At 40.5% G+C, this 18,606-nt stretch overlaps 1 protein-coding gene across 3 annotated transcripts; it reads right to left on the bottom strand.

Annotated features, from left to right (window-relative positions):
* Window positions 1–1,195: 1,195 nt before the first annotated feature.
* Window positions 1,196–18,261, bottom strand: ret (ret proto-oncogene receptor tyrosine kinase). 3 transcript variants are annotated; one of them, XM_026353765.1, is made up of 20 exons: window positions 18,075–18,261; window positions 9,329–9,574; window positions 8,801–9,094; window positions 8,123–8,361; window positions 7,825–8,020; window positions 7,529–7,728; window positions 6,885–7,167; window positions 6,556–6,687; window positions 6,168–6,278; window positions 5,931–6,044; window positions 5,589–5,833; window positions 5,342–5,489; window positions 5,124–5,231; window positions 4,827–5,041; window positions 4,495–4,617; window positions 4,296–4,366; window positions 4,004–4,141; window positions 3,772–3,871; window positions 3,012–3,159; window positions 1,196–2,163 (listed from the first exon to the last, which is right to left on the bottom strand). In XM_026353765.1, exons 1-20 carry the CDS (start codon window positions 18,145–18,147, stop codon window positions 2,006–2,008), a joined length of 3,342 nt encoding a protein of 1,113 aa, XP_026209550.1. In that variant the 5' UTR covers window positions 18,148–18,261; the 3' UTR covers window positions 1,196–2,005. The 3 variants fall into 3 exon arrangements, with proteins under 3 accessions (XP_026209550.1, XP_026209548.1, XP_026209551.1); XM_026353763.1 differs by lacking the exon at window positions 18,075–18,261 and having other exon boundaries at window positions 9,329–9,696; XM_026353766.1 differs by lacking the exon at window positions 18,075–18,261 and having other exon boundaries at window positions 2,080–3,159; window positions 9,329–9,696.
* Window positions 18,262–18,606: the final 345 nt, after the last annotated feature.

Here is an 18,606-nt window from a genome sequence, read left to right as displayed (position 1 = left end):
AGTGTCGTCATCAAACACGTTGAAGAGCCTTCGTTCATAATAATAACATATTCTTTTTATAATTATCGTTATATTGAATTAGATTTATTTAATGCAAATGTTCATTGTAATATTAATCTGTCAAGTGAATCATTAAAATTAAGCATTATTATTATTTAACAGTAATTTCATTAGCCCCAAGATATTTTTTTCTTCCCTTTACTTAGTACTTTTCCTATTTTATATTTCGTTGTCATGACCAGCAAAACAAAACTCTTATCTATGGAGATACACTGGCTGACAACTCTAAATTGAATTAACACTGAAGTATGGGGCTGTAACTAGATACAGATCACTTGTTTAATGTGCAAACACGGGATCTCTGTGGTTATCACTATGGTACATGAAGTAAATCAGGAAATGTTCTCATGAGGTTCTATTTTTAGTTGTTCTTTTATTTATTCATTTCCTTTATTCGTTTCCATTAAGACTGGGAGGGTTCTGGCGCCTATCAAAGCACCATGCTTTATGGGGAAAACACAGAGGCCTCATGACAGATTATTTTCTCTTTTATGAAAGATGTTTTTTAGGGTTTGAAGTTGAGCTTGTTCACATGTTGCTGTTAAAGGCACATCAATATTACACAGTAGAATGTATATACTGATAATGGAAAGGATGAATATCAATGGGTAGAGGGTACTTTATGATGTATATCTTAATTTTGTAGTGGCAAAATAAAAATCTATAAAAATCTACAAAAAGTCTGTAATGCTAGAACCAATATATAATATATAAAGTACATTTTCCAAATGAATGAGTTTAAGATTCTAGTTTTTAAAGTATCAAGTTCATTTTTATCATAAAAACCTAGATTTTTGCTTACAGACTAAACCAGACAGGAGCAGAGATGAAAATGTAGAAGGCACACAAAGACTGCAAGACCAATTCTGCAAGACTAAACATTCTACAGACAGATGCTTTCCAGGTAACTACTGCAAATGTTTAATAATGATTTAGAAATAAACATTTTGCAAGCTAGAGTTTATAATAATAAGTGTACAACAAATCATGGCTGATGGTGAACTGAGAAAAAACTGATATTGTAATATTATAGTAGAAAGTAATTAATGTCAATCATCAAACACAGGCTGCATTAATATTAATTCACCACATAAGAGAATACTGTTTGATTTATGAGACAGAGATACTGCACATTTTTAATATTTATTATTAACTGGAACATAATCAAATAATAACATAATGATAACACTCTAGAACTAGTTTACATAATCATAGATTTTCCACAACGATTGCCATAACAGTGAATAAAAAAAAAAAAAAATCAGCTGTAGTCTGACACAGGACATGGTCACAATCCACATTACATGTCATGTCCTTACACTGGAGTAGCACTCGCAAGTTGATATTTTTCATGTAAAAAAAGAAAAAAAGAACAAAAGCAAGAAAACCATTCACTGAACATGTCTGTGGTACTTTTCTTTGGCAAGAAACATCTTGTGGGAGAAACACAAAATGGGTCTTTGACATTTCGAGGAGCACATTCCTCTAAAGTAGAAACTTACATTTTCAGAACAAGTTCAGAATTTCGCTTTTATCCACTCAATCCCACCTATCTACAACAGGTGATGGTAAAGACGTTCCCTTTAATTCCCAAGCTGGAACAAGATCTTCACAGTCGCATATTAATAGTTGGAGGCTATTGTAGAAGCGGCACAGGCACTTAAAAGACATTGACACTGACAATCTGGTACAATAGTCATGCAGTGAAACAACTTGGCCAACATGACCCGTGAGGTAATAATTAACATAGTGAAGAGCTGAACGAAGCATGGTCTAAGTAGATCCAGCCGTTTTTTGCAGCAGAAAGACCCCAGGTTTAAACGTTGAATGCCCGTGCAACAGAAATAAAAGGGAACCAACTTTAACATCAGATTGTATTTGTACAGTCTTATAGAAATATACACATCTACCAATTCGTAATCTTTTCTACAGTGTTGGTTTGTCTTTAGCTATCAAGCTTGTCCACAGCTTTTGCGGGTGAAGGCAAAGCCATCCAGTTTGCATAAACACTATCATTGGCATATCTTGTAAAGACTGGATTAGTGGCATCATGTCTGTTGAGCGGTACCGGGCTCTTCTCGGGCCAGTTCGGGTATGACATGCCTAAAAACGAGAACATATCAATCTTCTGCACTCAGTGAAAGATAAACAGCGTGCAGACAGTAAGGCTCTCAACTCAAACTCTGCAGTGCCTCTCTTTAAAACAACTCCTCATGAAGCTGTGGCTTTGTTTGTGCTAAATGAAATTAAAGATAACATAATGTATTTACTGGTGCTTTTCTAATTTATCAAAGCCGTAATGCTGCTCATGTATTAGAGCTACGCTTTTGGGCAACAAATAACTTTTTCAATATGTTCTTTATTTTTGATCAATGTCACTTGAGAGTTGTGTTTAAAAGCCTTACTGTTTCTCTGTTCAGCATTTAGGAATCATTATAGATTAAAAGCTAATATACATTAGAAAGTCAGGAAATTTAATACAATCTGGAATTCAAACCACAATGAGTGATTGATTCAACAAGGACCTGTTTCAAATGTTACACACTGTTTCTTCCAATGTAATGATGGAATGACGACAATGGAAACGTGATGGAACGACAAAACAAACTATGTACAAATAAGATGCAGATGAAGCACGAGTATGAGAGGTGCAATATAAATTAGAATGAAGAATATATATTCAATATTTACAAATGTGGCACTTTTAGTCAGCGCTCATGTACATTAGAAGCAGGTCCAAATAAAACAAAAACAGTCGAGACACAAGATCTTTTTTTTCACTGAGCCTCTCATTTACGATGAAATGGGAGATATGTCAGCATTAATCAGCAAAAAGGCATGCCTAGGTCACAGTCACACACACTTGACTACAGAAAAGCCAATCACAACTTGCCAAAAAATGTGTTGTGTGGCCTTTTTCTAAAATCTAGTAAATGCATGGGAGATTCTACCATAGAGCTTGTTTTCAATCCATGTGGAGGGGAGGGTTCGAGGGAGAGGGGCGTTATTACAGTCCACTAGTGGTGTGTCCTCTTCGGAGAGGGCGTCGTCATAGAGCAGGGCATCGGCTGGTGTGGACGCCGCCAGGTCCAGGTAATCCTGACAAGAGCAGATGAGAGTGTGATTAGGCTGATTAAGGAGCAGAGGACTCACAGCACACGGCTGAGTGTGAACATGCTGAAGGTCAGACAAAGATCCTGCAGACATTTGTGCAGCATGTCTGCTGTTTTTGACAACAGTGAAGAACTATCCTGCTGTATTCTTGGATGTCTGCATTCCCTTGTCCTTAAACACGCTATATTTAGCCTCACTTTAGCAGCAGGAGCCTGACTGGAATGCTCTGTGATTACTCTGCCCAAGGCCGCATTTTAGGATTGTTCCACAAACACTAATTATGGTATCTAAAGCATTTGGAACGAGTGACAGATCATTCAGTGAAGTAGGCGCAGCGTGTAAACAGCAAGCCATCAGTACATTTTGTCCAGCAGAAATCACATACGGTTCATTCTGGGTTAGAAGCAAATCCAAAAGGAGTGGATAAGGAAAAAAGTATTTACTTCTGATGATCACTTCTCAATAATGCATCTGTGAAGTTGTATCAAAACTGCACCAGTAATGCATGGGAAAGGCTGATTAATAAGCTCCCCTCACTTCTTTCCTGTGGAAGGATATGAATAACTTATTATAATGTATTGGATGGCTTCACCATACCCGACTTTTCACCATCATCTTTTCCAGTTCTTTGCTGATATCTGAGAATGTCGGCCTCTTGTCTGGTTCTTGTTTCCAACACCGCAGCATGAGGTTATACCTGCAGAGAAGGAAAGTTTCACAGTGGATGAAAAAAAAAACATAATTTAAAGACTGTCGAGGTGTGGAAGAGGGGACTTATTGCGCTCAGTAGAAATGACTAGATGCTGTAGAGTAACAGAGTGGAGCTCACATTTCCTCTGTGCAGTTTTCTGGTCTCTCCATCCTGTAGCCAGTTTTGAGGAGGTTAAAGAGACGTTCAGGAGCAATACCTGGGTACGGATTTCCTCCAAGTGTCACTATCTCCCACAACAGTACACCAAAGGACCAGCTAGAAGAAAACCCAAGAGCTCATGAGAATATTTTAATCAAATTTAAAGGATGTTATTCATTCACCTAGGTGTTTCCACCTAATTCCAGTCTATCCCAGTAATTGTTAGCATTCTTCTCAAATAGTTAATATATTATTTGATGATTATACTCACACATCACTTTGTGTTGTGTAAATGTGATCAAACAAAGACTCTATTGCCATCCACTTAACAGGTATACGGCCCTGGGAAACAGAAAGAAACCTTGTTATTTTTATTATGTTATTCATTTTTATTTAGTTTAAAAGACTTCTGTAAATACTACATAAAAGGACTAAATACTAAATAGTACTTCTCTGCCTCCCTTCCATACCTTGCTCCTCTTAACATAAGAGTCCTCCTCATACACATCCCTGGAAAGGCCAAAGTCTGAGATCTTCATCTTCCGTCCTTCAGCTACCAGGACATTTCGTGCTGCAAGGTCCCTGTGAACAAGCTGTAAGACCAACACGCTCATTTGAAGTGCCTTTCAATGCTAACATACCTAAAGCATTTTACCTGCTCACAGCAACATTTAAATGTCTGTCAGTATCTGCATTTCAAATGCAGCTACTTCACCTGGAAATGTTCAGCAGCACTTTACTGTGCAATTTCTTTTGAAAATGTTTTCTAGTATTTCACTTTAAGTACTTGTTTGCCAGGTACCTTCATTTCAGCCAGGTATTGCATGCCTCTGGAGATCTGCCATGCAAAGGAGATTAGGTCACCCATGGTGAGTGCCCTGTCGTCTGGGTTTTCCAGGTAGCTGGAGTTTCGGTTGGCGTCCCTGCCCATGTAGCTTGGGCCAACTTTCCGACTCTCACGCAGGAAGTTGCGGAGCGACCCATACTTGGCATACTCCACAATCAGATACAATGGACCTATTCAGCAAAATGCAAAACTTAAACTCCATGTACAACACACATCTCCTGAGAAAGGATGGCTTGAGAACTGAGGTCTTACCGTCCTGACTGCATGCCCCATACATCTTTATGACGTGCGGATGGTTGACTTGCTTCAGTAAAGTGAATTCTGACAGAAGGTCACGCAGCTCACTGTGCGAGGCGTTTTCTGTTATGCAGGAAAAGTGGGGATCATAATGATGAAACCATTCATCTCTTCACTCCTCATATATCACCACTATTTCCAGGCATGTCTGGACTTTGCCTGGCTAGTCTTACCTTTAAGCATTTTTACAGCCACAGTAGTGTAACCTGCTTTTCCTTTCAGCCTGAAAGCTGTGGCTTTGACAACTTTTCCAAATTCTCCTTCTCCTAAAGTCTTGCCAAGAACAAGGTTTTTACGAGGAAACTCCCACTTAGGATCCTCCTGTTGAAACAACATAATGATATTTCTAAATCTTGAACGGTCCAGCATGCAACACAGAGGTAAAGGCAAGTCTGTCACTGGATGAAAAGTGCAGCTTACAGGTATTTTAACGGTGTCAGTCTCAATAGATTCCTGAGAGCCTCGGCGTACATTGTTAGCAGGGAAGCTGATGGGATAGGCCTGAGCTGGCCGACGGAAAGTCATTTCAGCAGAGGCGATCGGAGGTTTGGGTGAGTTCTTGTGGTACCGGTGGATGAAGTATGAGGACAGGAGGATGGAAACGACGAAGGAGAGGAGCAGAGCTGTGGCAATGATGGTCTTACACATGTCGTCACATATCACCTCTGGAGGAGAGGATGTAGCACAGTACTATTTTACTATTCCAATGCTGTATGTCACTTTATTAGCAGCATTATTGTGTGATTAATGATGACAACTCACCCTCAATGTCTTCCTTTTCACAGAAACATTTCTCAGAGTAGCAGTAGCAGGTTCCATAGCCGGCCTGGATCCCGTTCCTCAAGCCTCGTTCATGTCCACCAGTAACAGTCTCCTCTTCAACAACAAGTAATGCGAACGTCAAATTACCATTAAAATTATTTTTATAGACTTTTTTGTAAAACAAATTAAGCTCTTTAGCTTTAAATTAGCGTAGAAAGAGAAAAATGTGTTTATTACTTGTACAGTCTTGTGGACATATTGACATATCTTTGCTTTCCACTGCATCACAAAAGCTATCTGGGCAGGTTCGCAGGTCAGGGGAGCAGGTTGAGTAATCTTCAGATATTCCTGAAATATGAGAATGACGAAAGGGATAATTCTAAACCACATTCGTGTTATTGCTGAAAAACAATACGTCACTATAGCAACTTGCTCGGCCGGTCATATGGTGTTGTTTTAAGACAAGATTTTCCATGACTCTTCCTGTTGCAAAATGATGTAAGTGAAAAAAGGTACACATGCTGAACCTGGGTCTTTAACTTGTTCCATTACCATTCACTCTAGTTAAATTACTTCCTATTACAAAAACACCACTTTTATTTGTTAGTTATGAAATAAAACATACCTTTCTCCAAGCCTTGCCTCCACTGGCATCTCCCTGTTGTGGCCCCCAGGCCTTGGACAGACTCACATTCTCCTCGCCGTCTATTCAGTGCACAGGACATGAATTGCTGGCTCTCTTGATTGGCCTTGTTTGCTATGTAAAATGGATCCATAAACACACATAACCCAATCCTTAAAGGGTGCTTGGGACAAGGGAAAACTGGAAAAGAATCGACTTATGTGTCTCATAAACGGCTCTGAACTATTACTGTATCCAGGAAAAACTGAAGTAAAGTAATGTAGCAGCACAGATTAGATTATGATGTGAAAAGTAGACTCTGGCAGTCTCACCTTCGCCATCCAGCCGGATGTAAATCTGTATGCTGGACTCCATCTGGGCGTGCTCTTCTCTAGCTACAACAAGGTACTGCAGGTCCCGGCACTCAGGCCTGCGCAGAGCTTCTGAATCATTCACATAGAGCAGCCCCCACATCTCATCAGGGGCCTGGGTGATGCTTATGGCTGCATGGCAGGACTGTGCGTCTGCAGACATGTTCTTATCTGGCATCTCGAGCCGGTATGTGACAATGAAGCCGTCAAACTGCTGGCAGTTTTCCACACAGACTCTGCCAACCTTAGAGGAAGTAGAATAAAAGACAGAACCTTAAACATTTGAATATTATTAGGTGATTAGGTAATTTAGGTGAAAGGATGACGGAAACACTATATAATGCCGTATTACAGCAATACATTTCTAGTGAGCCAGCAGGTGGCAGTCTCTCAGTGTGTTAATGTGATTCATATTTTTTATGATGTTAAAAAATTGTAGAAGGTCCCTGATTCAAATACAGGCTGTGGGGAGATTGCGTACTCGTGTTGGTTATCATTAAAATTCTTTATAAGAAGAGATAAAACATCTTTGCTCTTGCTTAAAGACGCTTTAACATGTGAACAAGAGAATCCGGGGTCAAATAAAATTCCCACCAATAGCCTACCTGTGCATAATCAGAAGCTCTGCGTGTCAGTGAGAACATATGTGTGATGTTGGCGAAGTGGATGTGGACTGGTAATATGGTGACGTTGAAGTGCAACAACACCGTTCCTTCTAGACCAGGATAGGTAGTGTCATTGACCTGGTAGTCCAGCTGTACGGTGCGATTCTCAGTTACACACAGGTTTCTCTTCAGCACAAGCTCTAATTTCAAGGAGGAAAAACATAACATGCAAATGCATCTTTAAAATCACAGTATTTATAAAATAGATTGATTTTACCAGTCATTGGATTACTCACGATAGTCATGAATAGTCTCTCGAATGCCTCCATGAGCAGCTGTCGTTTCCCTGAAGGTGCCTTTTATGTCAAATGTGTCCTTTATCCATTGGTCACTACTGATCAAGGTTCCCACATACTTATTGTGGCTCTGGTCTATGGGGTAGATGGGGGTTAAATCCCTGTCAAAGACAGACAAGATTCCAAAAGTGCCACCCTGGAAAAAAACAAAAAACGTAGGATATTAGATTCTGGGGGAGGAAAAACACTGTGTCTACAAAACAATCAAAATTAATGAGTGTTGTATTAGTCTTCTCACTTTTGTCCGATTGAAGCTGATAATAATATCAGTTGTGTCTGTTCCATTCACATACGGTGCGTTATCATCCTCATCATTGACAAAAATGTCCAGTGAAGTTTCCACCTTGGTGATGAGTGTTTCTGTTCGGACGGTGCAAACCAGCAGGAGTCTGTAGCGCTCACTCTCCTCCCGGTCCAACGGAGCGGTCACCACCAGCTCTGTGGTGCTGCCGTTTACAGCGAATGGTGCTGGGGTATCTGTCAGTGCATGAGTATAATAATATACTAAGTCACAGATGGATGTGATTCAAAAACAAAAGAATTTCACATGCTGTCAGTGCTGTATGCTTTGTTTAATGTACAGAAGCTGTTTGCAGTACTGTAGTTCCAATGAGGGGTATTGAATGAAATGCTAGACCAGTACACATTTAGCAGATGCTAGGAAGGCAGGGTAACTGTTAAGAGGTCTTGCTTAAGGACCCCTACTGTAGGTAGACCAAGCCGGGATTCAAACTCCAGTCTCCCACATGGAAGGTGGCAACCTTACCATATTTACCTAAGGTTTGCTAAGATTAACCATCATAAGCTCGGCCATAGCAGAGCACATAAGGCTGTAGCAGAATTCAACATTTTATTTGTAAGACAGGAAAATGTGTCATTTGTTCTTGTTACAGAGTTTCTCCTCTATCTCTCTAACCTGATTCCACATTATATGTGATAGTGTAGTTTGGGCAGATGTTGATTCTGGTGAGACGTCGAAGTTGTCGTATGGCGCCGGGGAACCTGTTCTCCATGATGTGTGGGTTGGAGGTGTCTCTGTGTGGGAAGCAAAGTTCCTTCAAATCTGTCTGAGCACACCGTGGCAGCGTAGCATTGACAAAGTCCAGGGTGATACGGGGGACGTTTCTGCTGATGCATTGGGGCTTCTTAGAGAAGTCAGGAAAAACCACGGCATGGAGGAGCAACTTCTTGACAGACCATGAATGTTGATCTGATCCAAAACAAAAACAAGAGGCATTTTAATCACAAGCTCTTTTTGATGACTGTGCTCTTTTTTGCCTTTATGTAATTACATTATCATCCTGAAGGCAGACAGCTGAAAACACGGAGCCAGAGCTTCATTAGTATGCAAAGAGCATAAACATCAAGAAACTAATCTACTTTCTTGTGTACAGGATACCTGGCAGTGAAAACTGAATTGACATTATGCTTGTACCCAACTCACTTAGCAAGGCAAAGTCGCTCTCCTCCAGAGTTTTGTTTAAAGACAGTATTCCAGTGTTGATGTCCAGGTGGAACCACGAGCTGTAGACTGGACGCCTGAAAGCACTCCCCCAGCACAGGTAGAAATGTGCCCGCTCAGAGTCACTGTCGAGCATGGCGTGGAGCTGGAGGATCGGAGTACCTGCTGGCTGGCCAACGTACACCGTCTCAGTGTATTCATTTTGAGGGAAGTACAACCCTGTTGCCCCTGCAGAAAGAAGACATGCCAGATGTTTAAAGACAGACAGTAAAAGTATATCCCAGTGAGATTTCCTGTAAGGAAAACAACGTGATGACTGAAAAATAAGGTGTGACATTGCAGCTGAGATGTGTTTTATTACAGAGCTGGATAACAGCAGTTATCGCACATCTCCTTCTGGATATTTTATTGTGGCAACAATACCCACTGACAATGCTGTCTGGCCACTGAATGGAAATTAACACATACATGGAATATGACAGCTTCAGCTTTTTTTCTCTGACAGCTCTTTCATCTCCCTGTTAGCGGAAATTGAAAGGAGGGCTCAAATGACACTTATGCAGCTCTTTTAATGAATTTCTCATATGGTCAATAACATGGTTTCCGTTTCTCCTTGTGTTCACCTTGAATAGCCTAATTACAAGGGATAACATGATATGGAGGAAAATGATTCATTACCTGCCATAGGGCAGTGTGGGGTGTCTATGCATGTGTGTGTGCATACATGTGTTGGGAAAAATCCATAAAGAGCTATAGCAGGCTGTATGTTTTACAGGAAAATGGAGACGCGAGTGTTCCTCCTGTAATTATATCCCTGTTTTGTTCCTCTTTGACGACGGTAGGTGACCATTGAGGAAACGCACTAATGTCATTAGCAGACAGCAAAACTAGATTTTCTATTTCTGTTGGTGCAGTTGAAGGCTCAGCTCTGGTTTCAGACATTGATTTAATTTTGCGGGGCTTGGATGACAGGAGGCCGAGCTGATGGATAAAATGTGGCTGTCCTTCCTGAAGGATGGAGATTGAGATACACTCAAAGAGGCTGCAGCCCATTTTATTAAATGTGTTCCTGGGACAAAAACAAACAGCACTAGTTTGCTAATCCTGCTAGGAAGGTGGGAGTCAGTTTTATGGTTGCGAACATTTTAGTGATGATCTAAAGCTCTCACAGCCAAATTAGAGACGTTGATGCTCTTGTTTGAAAAATATATGAAGGGGCCCAAAACTGTTAAAAAGTAGTAGTAGTAGTTCTAAATCTTTGAAATAATAATGCAACAGATCAAACTGAAGATGACAAAACTTGAATATTTCAGTATTGGAGCCACAAAGGTGTTCTCAAGCCTCTCAATTGATTCGTAGTCTGTGTTAGAAAACATGTATAACATGGTAATGTTAAAAATGTGAAAACATTTTAAATACAATAACACTCAAGGACAGAGAGTTAAAGAAGAAAATCACACAATGTGATGGTTTTTTTTGCAAGAAAACACAGGAAGTGAAAGGTAAGAAATGTATGCAGTCTCAGTAGGTTTCTATCTGTATGCTCAAAGTGGCCATTAGAGGGAGGCATTATCATATCAACCAAACTGCCCGAATCTGTAGAAACCTGCCCCATAATGCATAATTAGACTGACGTCTTCACTAACTTGAAGTTAAACTAAAGATTCTGTATTACTAACAGGCTAGAAAATACTACTATCAAGAAAACTAATTTAATCAACACAACACATGAAACCATCATGAATCAAATGGAGTAGTTGACAGCAGCTCTATAAAGAAAACCAGAGGGTCCAACGTGTTAACCAGTGGGAGCTGAACGCGTAAATGAATGCTGGCTTTGGCTCAAAGCCACGGTGGCTGGACCCCACACAACGCAATTCGTTTATATCATTCAAAATTCAATTTCTTTCCAGGACTGAAGCCAACAGAAAGCAAGCAGTTTATATCAAAACTAATTAATTGAATGGATCAAGCAGGCCTCTCTTAGCAAATGGCATCTTTGGTCTGTGAAGCCATGATGACGATTTTCCGAAGCATGACTCATTACCTTCCCTAAATGATGCACAAGAATGATGAAAATACAGATAGTAATGACATTTCACCTCTTATCGCCATGCATGGGTAATGATTTAAAAAGTAAACTACATGCGGTACACGTTTTATTTCTATATTTTTATACTGCAGATAGACAATAAGCTGCGTTTGGAACAGCCCCAACCTGCCATAACTCAAATTGTGCAAACATTACCATCATAAGCCGACCTTTTACAGCCTTTATACATCTATAAAAGTGATGCTGTGCTGCCACATACAGTGTCATTTCTTCAAAAGCAAGAGTAAGTAATTTTGCAAACAAAGCCAGTGTTTGAACAGGGGGACTCTCGCAGCAATCCATGTTTACAGTAGATATCATGTTCTGCTGAGTGAATAGTAAAACTGTACAAGACTGGAAAACAACAATGGAAAATCCTGTCACTCATCTGTACCTGTATGCTTGTCCTGGTAGTCTCTGGCAATTGTATGTATTATGAGTTAATTATGACCAGTGTCTGTTTTGTCTCATATTTTAACTGAGGAAGGACGAAAAGGACAAAAGCTCATTGTCACAAATTTTGAAACCATGTGCTCAGCCAGCAACAGACCACAGCCCGTCTAGGACTGGTCAGGGCTGATAGGGTGGGACGCCCTCTCCGTCGTCCCAGACAAAGACGGGAACTCAATTAACTCAATGCGTGCTTGGGCTGATAGATTTAGTAGCTATGAGCTCATGTGCTGAAGTAACCCACAGGCTTACTAATATACCTCTGTGGAAGCCTTAGTGAAACAAACATGGATGTCCCACACAGACATCCTCTCTGAGCATCCTTGTCAACGGCACAGCAGATCCAGAAAAGTGTCCCAGCCCGGCTGTTGCATGATTTATTCCCTTGCTAATCTTGTTCTTAGACTGAAGCTCCTGCGGCGAGACCTCAGCCCAATGCCCTCTGATTCCCAAGGTCAATGTGGGCTGCATCAGTGCATAGTAACGACCCATTGGAAAGGCAGTGTATCTGGCAACAGACCAATCAATAACCCTACTAATCAACAGTGATGCTTATTGTTTTCTACTGATGAGACAGACAGGGAGAAAGGCTGATGGCTGCGCGTCTGCGCTGCACATAATATGGACCCACTTGTTCAGCTGAGTGGCCATAGAAATATTACATCTACTGCAGGGGGTTCATTTCACAGTCAGCTCTACAATTTGCTCTATCAATATCCACATCTTCAAATTATACATCATCTATTACAAAGTAGGGAGCATTAGGAGCATTTCTTCCAGTCATGTCGTAATCATATCAGTACAATAAAATGTATAATCACACTGATACCTAACAGGATTACTCTGCTTCCAAATATGTAACAGTTGTAGAAATGGGTTTCTTCAATGATCCAATTAACTAAAAAGCTGTACACTGAGCTGTAATTCCACTTATGAAATCTATTATTTATCATAATGTTTTGAAATCTCTCCCTCTCAGTTTCCTGTGCCAGTATTCACAATTGCTTTGTCATACCACAGTAGATCCAGAAACTGGATTTAATATAGTCCTGATTGTGAAGCTTTCAGTCTCACAACAATGAGGCCTAATAAGCAAAGAGAGTCGTTTCCTGTCACGATGACACAGTCATTAAACTTTTCATCATAGTAATATGATACCTGAGCTCAGTTAGGAGGAGGCAGTCGGGCTCCAGGTAGATTACTCAGTGTACTGTGATGCATACCGTAACATAATAATCAATTACCCCATAATGTAATCCCCCTAGCCCTCAGAGAACACAGGAGCTGAGATCCAATGAACCATGTTCATCAGTCATCAAGAAATCTAATAGAGCATCTCCCTAGGGGTTAACTACAAGTACAAATTTAGTTAAAGGCGTTCCTCTGACAGTGACATCAAAAATTGAACACAAGGTACATCATAGAGCTCCAGATTGAGTTTGGTCATTAGACCTCTTTGATAAAACCTCTCTATCTTCATCAGAGTGCTGGTAAAAAGCCATCTGATCTACATAAAGTACAGAAAATAAGGTTGTAGCTGTGTGGCTAAAACAAATAAAACAATCTGGCAGAATCAGGCATCATGTTTGATTTTGAGAGTCAAAGGCTTTCTGTCCAACGCTGACATTTGAACTTCTTTTTTTTGCTCCTACTAACAGCATCTGAATAAAGAGCATATGAGCACAACCATTACTAGAAGAAACAGACTCTTGACAGCTTTTAAGATTCAAAACTAATCCAGTATGAGCATCATGTGTTACCTCTGTGTTCAAGGAAACTGTAACATATAAACAACTACTACTACAGCCATGCCAGCAGCTTTGAGGCTGGACTTGTGTGAAGTAAATCTCAGTATAAAAACATAATCACAAACTATTTACAAAATCTTTATAAAAAGTCATCAGGATTCTTCCTCTGGGGACTATAGATATCTATTTCTGTTTTTTAAATTTTGGCAATGGGATATCTTAGTATCTAATTCTGGGAGTCTGCAGTTTGTGCTACAGTATGCATTTTGGCAACGTTAAATCTTAATTATTTTAACATATCAGTACATGCACTAAAAGGTGTTGAGATGAGAAAGGACTATTTGTACTAGTCTCTGACTTGCTATGCTGTGTGCCACCACATCAGGTTTCACGGTGAGCCGATGGATCACTGTATGGAAACAGAGGGAGGGATGTTGCTTTATGGCAGAGAACGGACAGTGCTGATCTTCCAGCACAGATGGAAGTGAAGCTTTTAGAGTTTCTGGCAATGGCAGGTGGAGGAAGGCAGTGGAAAAAAAAATATCCAACATGTTTACTCACTGCAGTAAAGTGAAGAATAAAATAAATGGACTCTGGGGGATGCCAGGGTGGAGCTGGAAGAGGAGGAGCAACATCTTCTTTGTGAGAAGAAAAAAACAGGGCTTATGGAAAAGCAAGTTTAAATTAATTTTAATTAAACTAAATGTTTTCTTCTTAGAAAATTCTGAACTGGCAAATTTTGCACATAATAGTTTAATTTGTCTGCAAGTTAGATTTTTATAGTTAAAACCGAACTGTATACTAAGCAAATGCTACCTTCAGTTCTGCTGTATCACACAGACCATGTGGGTTCAAATGAGCTAAGTGCCCTTTGTTTTGTTGTCAGTTGTAAATGATGGGTCAAACACAGCGTGCACCACTAGGCAACTGGAAAAGAACTTGTCAAGAATCATGTGAAACAAGAGGACTAAATGCCCCGAGGGCAAAATTTCAATCAATGTCTCCTTGTCCTTTCACCACAGCAAATTAGATTCTACCCATGCATGAGAGAGAAGTGTGACCCTGAACTGACTAGAGGATCAGGGAGAGGGCTTTGACAGGTAGGCGCAGCATCTAAGCTACACCAGCAGCAGCAACACCAAAACCAAATGTTGTGATGCCCAGCAAAGACAGCAATAAAACTGGGTGTCTCCCTATGAGCTTCAAAAGTAACGCCAGCCAACTATGGTCAAATAAGATAGAAAAAAAGTCGGTACTGTCCTACTAGTTATCATCTGTATTTGTAACAGACAGCAGATTAACTTCTGCTAACCTCTTAAATCCTATCCTAATACCTACTATACATAAACATAGTATAAATAACAGCCTGTCAACAGCTCATAAATTGTGGTGCTGGTCTTTTTTCTAAAGCTTCTATAAGACAAAGACTAAACCTACCAAAACAACATGTCAGGTGTAGTTTGCCCAAATGATGTTTGTTCAGAAAGGCCACACCTCACAGCGCCTCAGGCCTTAAGAGGACAATTAACTTTTTAAACTATTTGTTAAAAACTACTGAAGAGGTTAGATAGGGTCGGACTAAGATAGGCTGAGTGGTCTAGTGGTTTTGTAACATGTGTCGTATGTAAAAGTTTTAAAAATTCCCAACACTAAACTCCACAAAACACCAAAAATCTACATTCCATGTGCAGGTGCCATAAACAAGTCTGCTGGACCAACAGCTGGACTAACAGCTTAGTCAGAGAAGCAGAGAGGAGTTACATGTTCAATCCTAAGATAGAGAGAACAGTATTAGATAAACTCTGCAGCAAACAACTTGTATCATGATGTTTTCCAATTATACTAAGAGATGTAGTGACAGCAAGCATCCATAGGCAACACAGGACAGAAGCTTTACTAAGTCATATAATGTAATAAGGAATAAATCAAACAGCAGCATGTCTCAAATGAGATTTATTGGTCTGGCCCTTCTCAAAAGCAAAAGATGCTGGTGAAAACGATCGCTCTAATGCAAGGAGAAGGTGGAGCAGCTGTAGACGCTGCAAACGTGGCTTCCTCTGGGATGGTGGGAGTCACCATGGAGGTCTGTTACTTGGTTAAGGTTTTAAAGGTCAGAGGGCAAAGCAGGGTCAAAGATACAGTAGCAAGGTCACAGCAGAAGATAAACAGATCAATGCTTTTATGTGAAAACATCTGTGGCTCCTCTTGTAAAAGTGATGAATTACACACACTGGGATTTGGTTAATTTCGATAAAGGCTTTCATCAGGTTCAGTTCCAAAGGGAAACACACCACACACCTGCAACTAGTTTCGCACTTTCGAGCTTTATCAGTTCTTTTAAAGGTAATTTCAGCAGCTAGGAAACATTTTACATTCAAACTGCAACAAACTCCACTGTCTGTAACAACCTAAGCCTCCAATTCATTCTAATTTATGTCTCGAAATGCTTCGCTTCTTCTACTTAACTCTACTCGTAAGAGCAGGGCGACGTCGCAGCCACATTTGAAAATGCTGATTACTCTTATAGTGAGCACTGATTGTCAATTTCCTTTGTTTGATTACCTCAGCAAGAAACCCTAAACTAATCATTAACCTGGAAACCTGAACAGGGACGAACCAACAATCCAAGTCCACACTATTGCAACTTTTCTTTTCTACAACCCAAACAAATAATGCAACCACTCCTTCAATTCTAGCAAATGTTAAATGACTTGAACTGTGATGAAAACATTAGAGGTCATATGATACAAAAAGTGCATCACGGCATGATTCGATTACTTATATGAGCACTGACACATTTTGGTGATCTAAAGTCCAACGACAGGAAATAGTTATACCATTAATGACGTCAGCAGTCATAGCATGCTACAAAAGTAAGATGAAATCATATACAGCAAAATCATTCTGATGTCATTTTGAGGGCAGTTAACGTCCGACCTGCAATCTGAACGTGTGTGTGCACTTGTATAACAGGCGATATTTTCCTAAAGAAAACAAACAGCCAGTGTTTACCCAGAGATAGGAGCAGCTGCTGCACACCTGCCTGCAGCTCGCCTCTGCTCCTCTCTGTACAAGTGTAGGTCTTTTGTTGCAACAAACAGGCAGGTGAGGGGCAATGAGTTTAACGTGGGGTGTAGATTTCATCACCTATTTAATTACCATCACGTCCTTGGCGTATGAAATCGAACTATACCGACCTGTGTTCGCCCTATAAATATCAGGAGAAAACAAAGACGTAGATGTCGGTAGGGTGTGTAGTAAGAGCATCATGTGTGATGTGGATCTACATCTCTGTCTCTACATGCGGAGAGCTCCAGCTGCCTGTCACGGTGAAAAATAATCTGAGGACATTACACGTAGCTACGGCACCTTGAAAATTTTCATTAATCGTTTTAACAACTGTGCAGGGAAACTAGTCCCTTGGGCGATTACGTATAGACCCATAGTTTACTGGAAAGCCCACTTTTGCACTGACACATTCACATCTTTCTCACATCTCAATTCCACTAAAGAACTTATATATAAGGTAATAATCTATTTTATACACTAAACATCCCTGATCAAAGCTGGGACATTATCCTCTGTTAAGACTAGTATTTAAGTCCAAAAACAAATTCAGGAATTCTACACAATGGCCTATATTTGTCCAAGCTTCGCATTTGTCATACTTACTGCCCTGTGAGTTTTGCACACTCCTGAGCAATGACAGACACTTTAAATATAGACTGCATGGGAGGACAGTGTTGGTACAGTTGGGCTGTGGGATTGTGAATGGGATTATAATATTATGATATATGACTGTATTCATTTGACTCTAGGTCTCAGTGTGCCATGCCACGCATAACAACAAGCAGCACAATGCAAGTATCACTTTCTGCAGCGGGAAAACCAGTGCTGACATTGTGCTCGTGTCGTTTCCAATGCTTCTTTGAAAGGACCGCTTCCAAAATGTTGCAAATGAGCAAAGCAATTTAACTTTACACATGAGCAGCCAGGATCATGTGCATTTGTCACTTGCCATCTAGACTTCAGGTCCATTGGCTCCGTCTGCAGCAGCTCACAAAACATTCCTCTCTGTTATTTTCTCTTCTCTCCATCTGTTTTTTTTTTTTTTTTTTTGTCATCATAGACAGTTTTGCAGAGAATAACAAATTGTGCGAATTTAATTTGCACATGTCTGAACTGACAGGAGAGCAAGAGATGAAGGAGAAGCTTTTAAAAACTGATGCTTTCAGTAGAAGGGATCAAGTCAAACAAATGTAGACAAGTCAATTTGATTTTTTTAATGGATTAACAGTCTCGACTATTTCTTTTTGGATAAATATTCCATTGCATGTCAGACTCTATCCGCCTGGAAACATACTGAGGAGCAACATATATTTAAAACAGTTTCTCGCTTCATCTTCGTCTCCCAGTAAAACAGAGGATGGATGCTTACCTTCCAGCAGCGGCAGCATCATCATCATCACCACAACGATGTTTCCCGGAGAGAAACCACAACTTGGCCCCATATTCGCGAACCATAAGTGAAAGTTTCTCAATGTAAACGCGATTCAAAAAAGTTCCTCTTGATGAAGATTTCAAATCAAAGAACAAACCCATGTAATGAACAAAGGCGATGGAGAAACCAGCGTGCGCCCTACGAGCGCGGCAGCCGCATCAAGTCCTCTGCGTCCCATAGACGGGCGGCTGTGTGCGGCTCCGGCGGAGGCTGCTGGGCTGACTGGCTGTCCTGTGGGGGTGGAGTGGGGTGTGTGTGCGTGTGTGTGTGTGTGTGTGTGTGTGTGTTTGGAGGGGGGGTGTTCACTGCTTCACTACTCACTGCCCCGCTGCTTCCGCAGCAGCAGGCGGCCCAGCATCTACAGGAAATTTAAGAGCATAATTTAACAGCAGGTCAGTCATCTCATTAACACTCTGCAGGGGAAAAATTATTAACAATTATCATTAAAAGTGGAATGACGTATTTTAAA

This window comes from Anabas testudineus, chromosome 15 (assembly GCF_900324465.2).
Source record: "Anabas testudineus chromosome 15, fAnaTes1.2, whole genome shotgun sequence".
NCBI lineage: Eukaryota > Metazoa > Chordata > Actinopteri > Anabantiformes > Anabantidae > Anabas > Anabas testudineus.
Note: the sequence above shows the minus strand (reverse complement) of the source record. Positions and strands in the feature narration are given on the sequence as shown.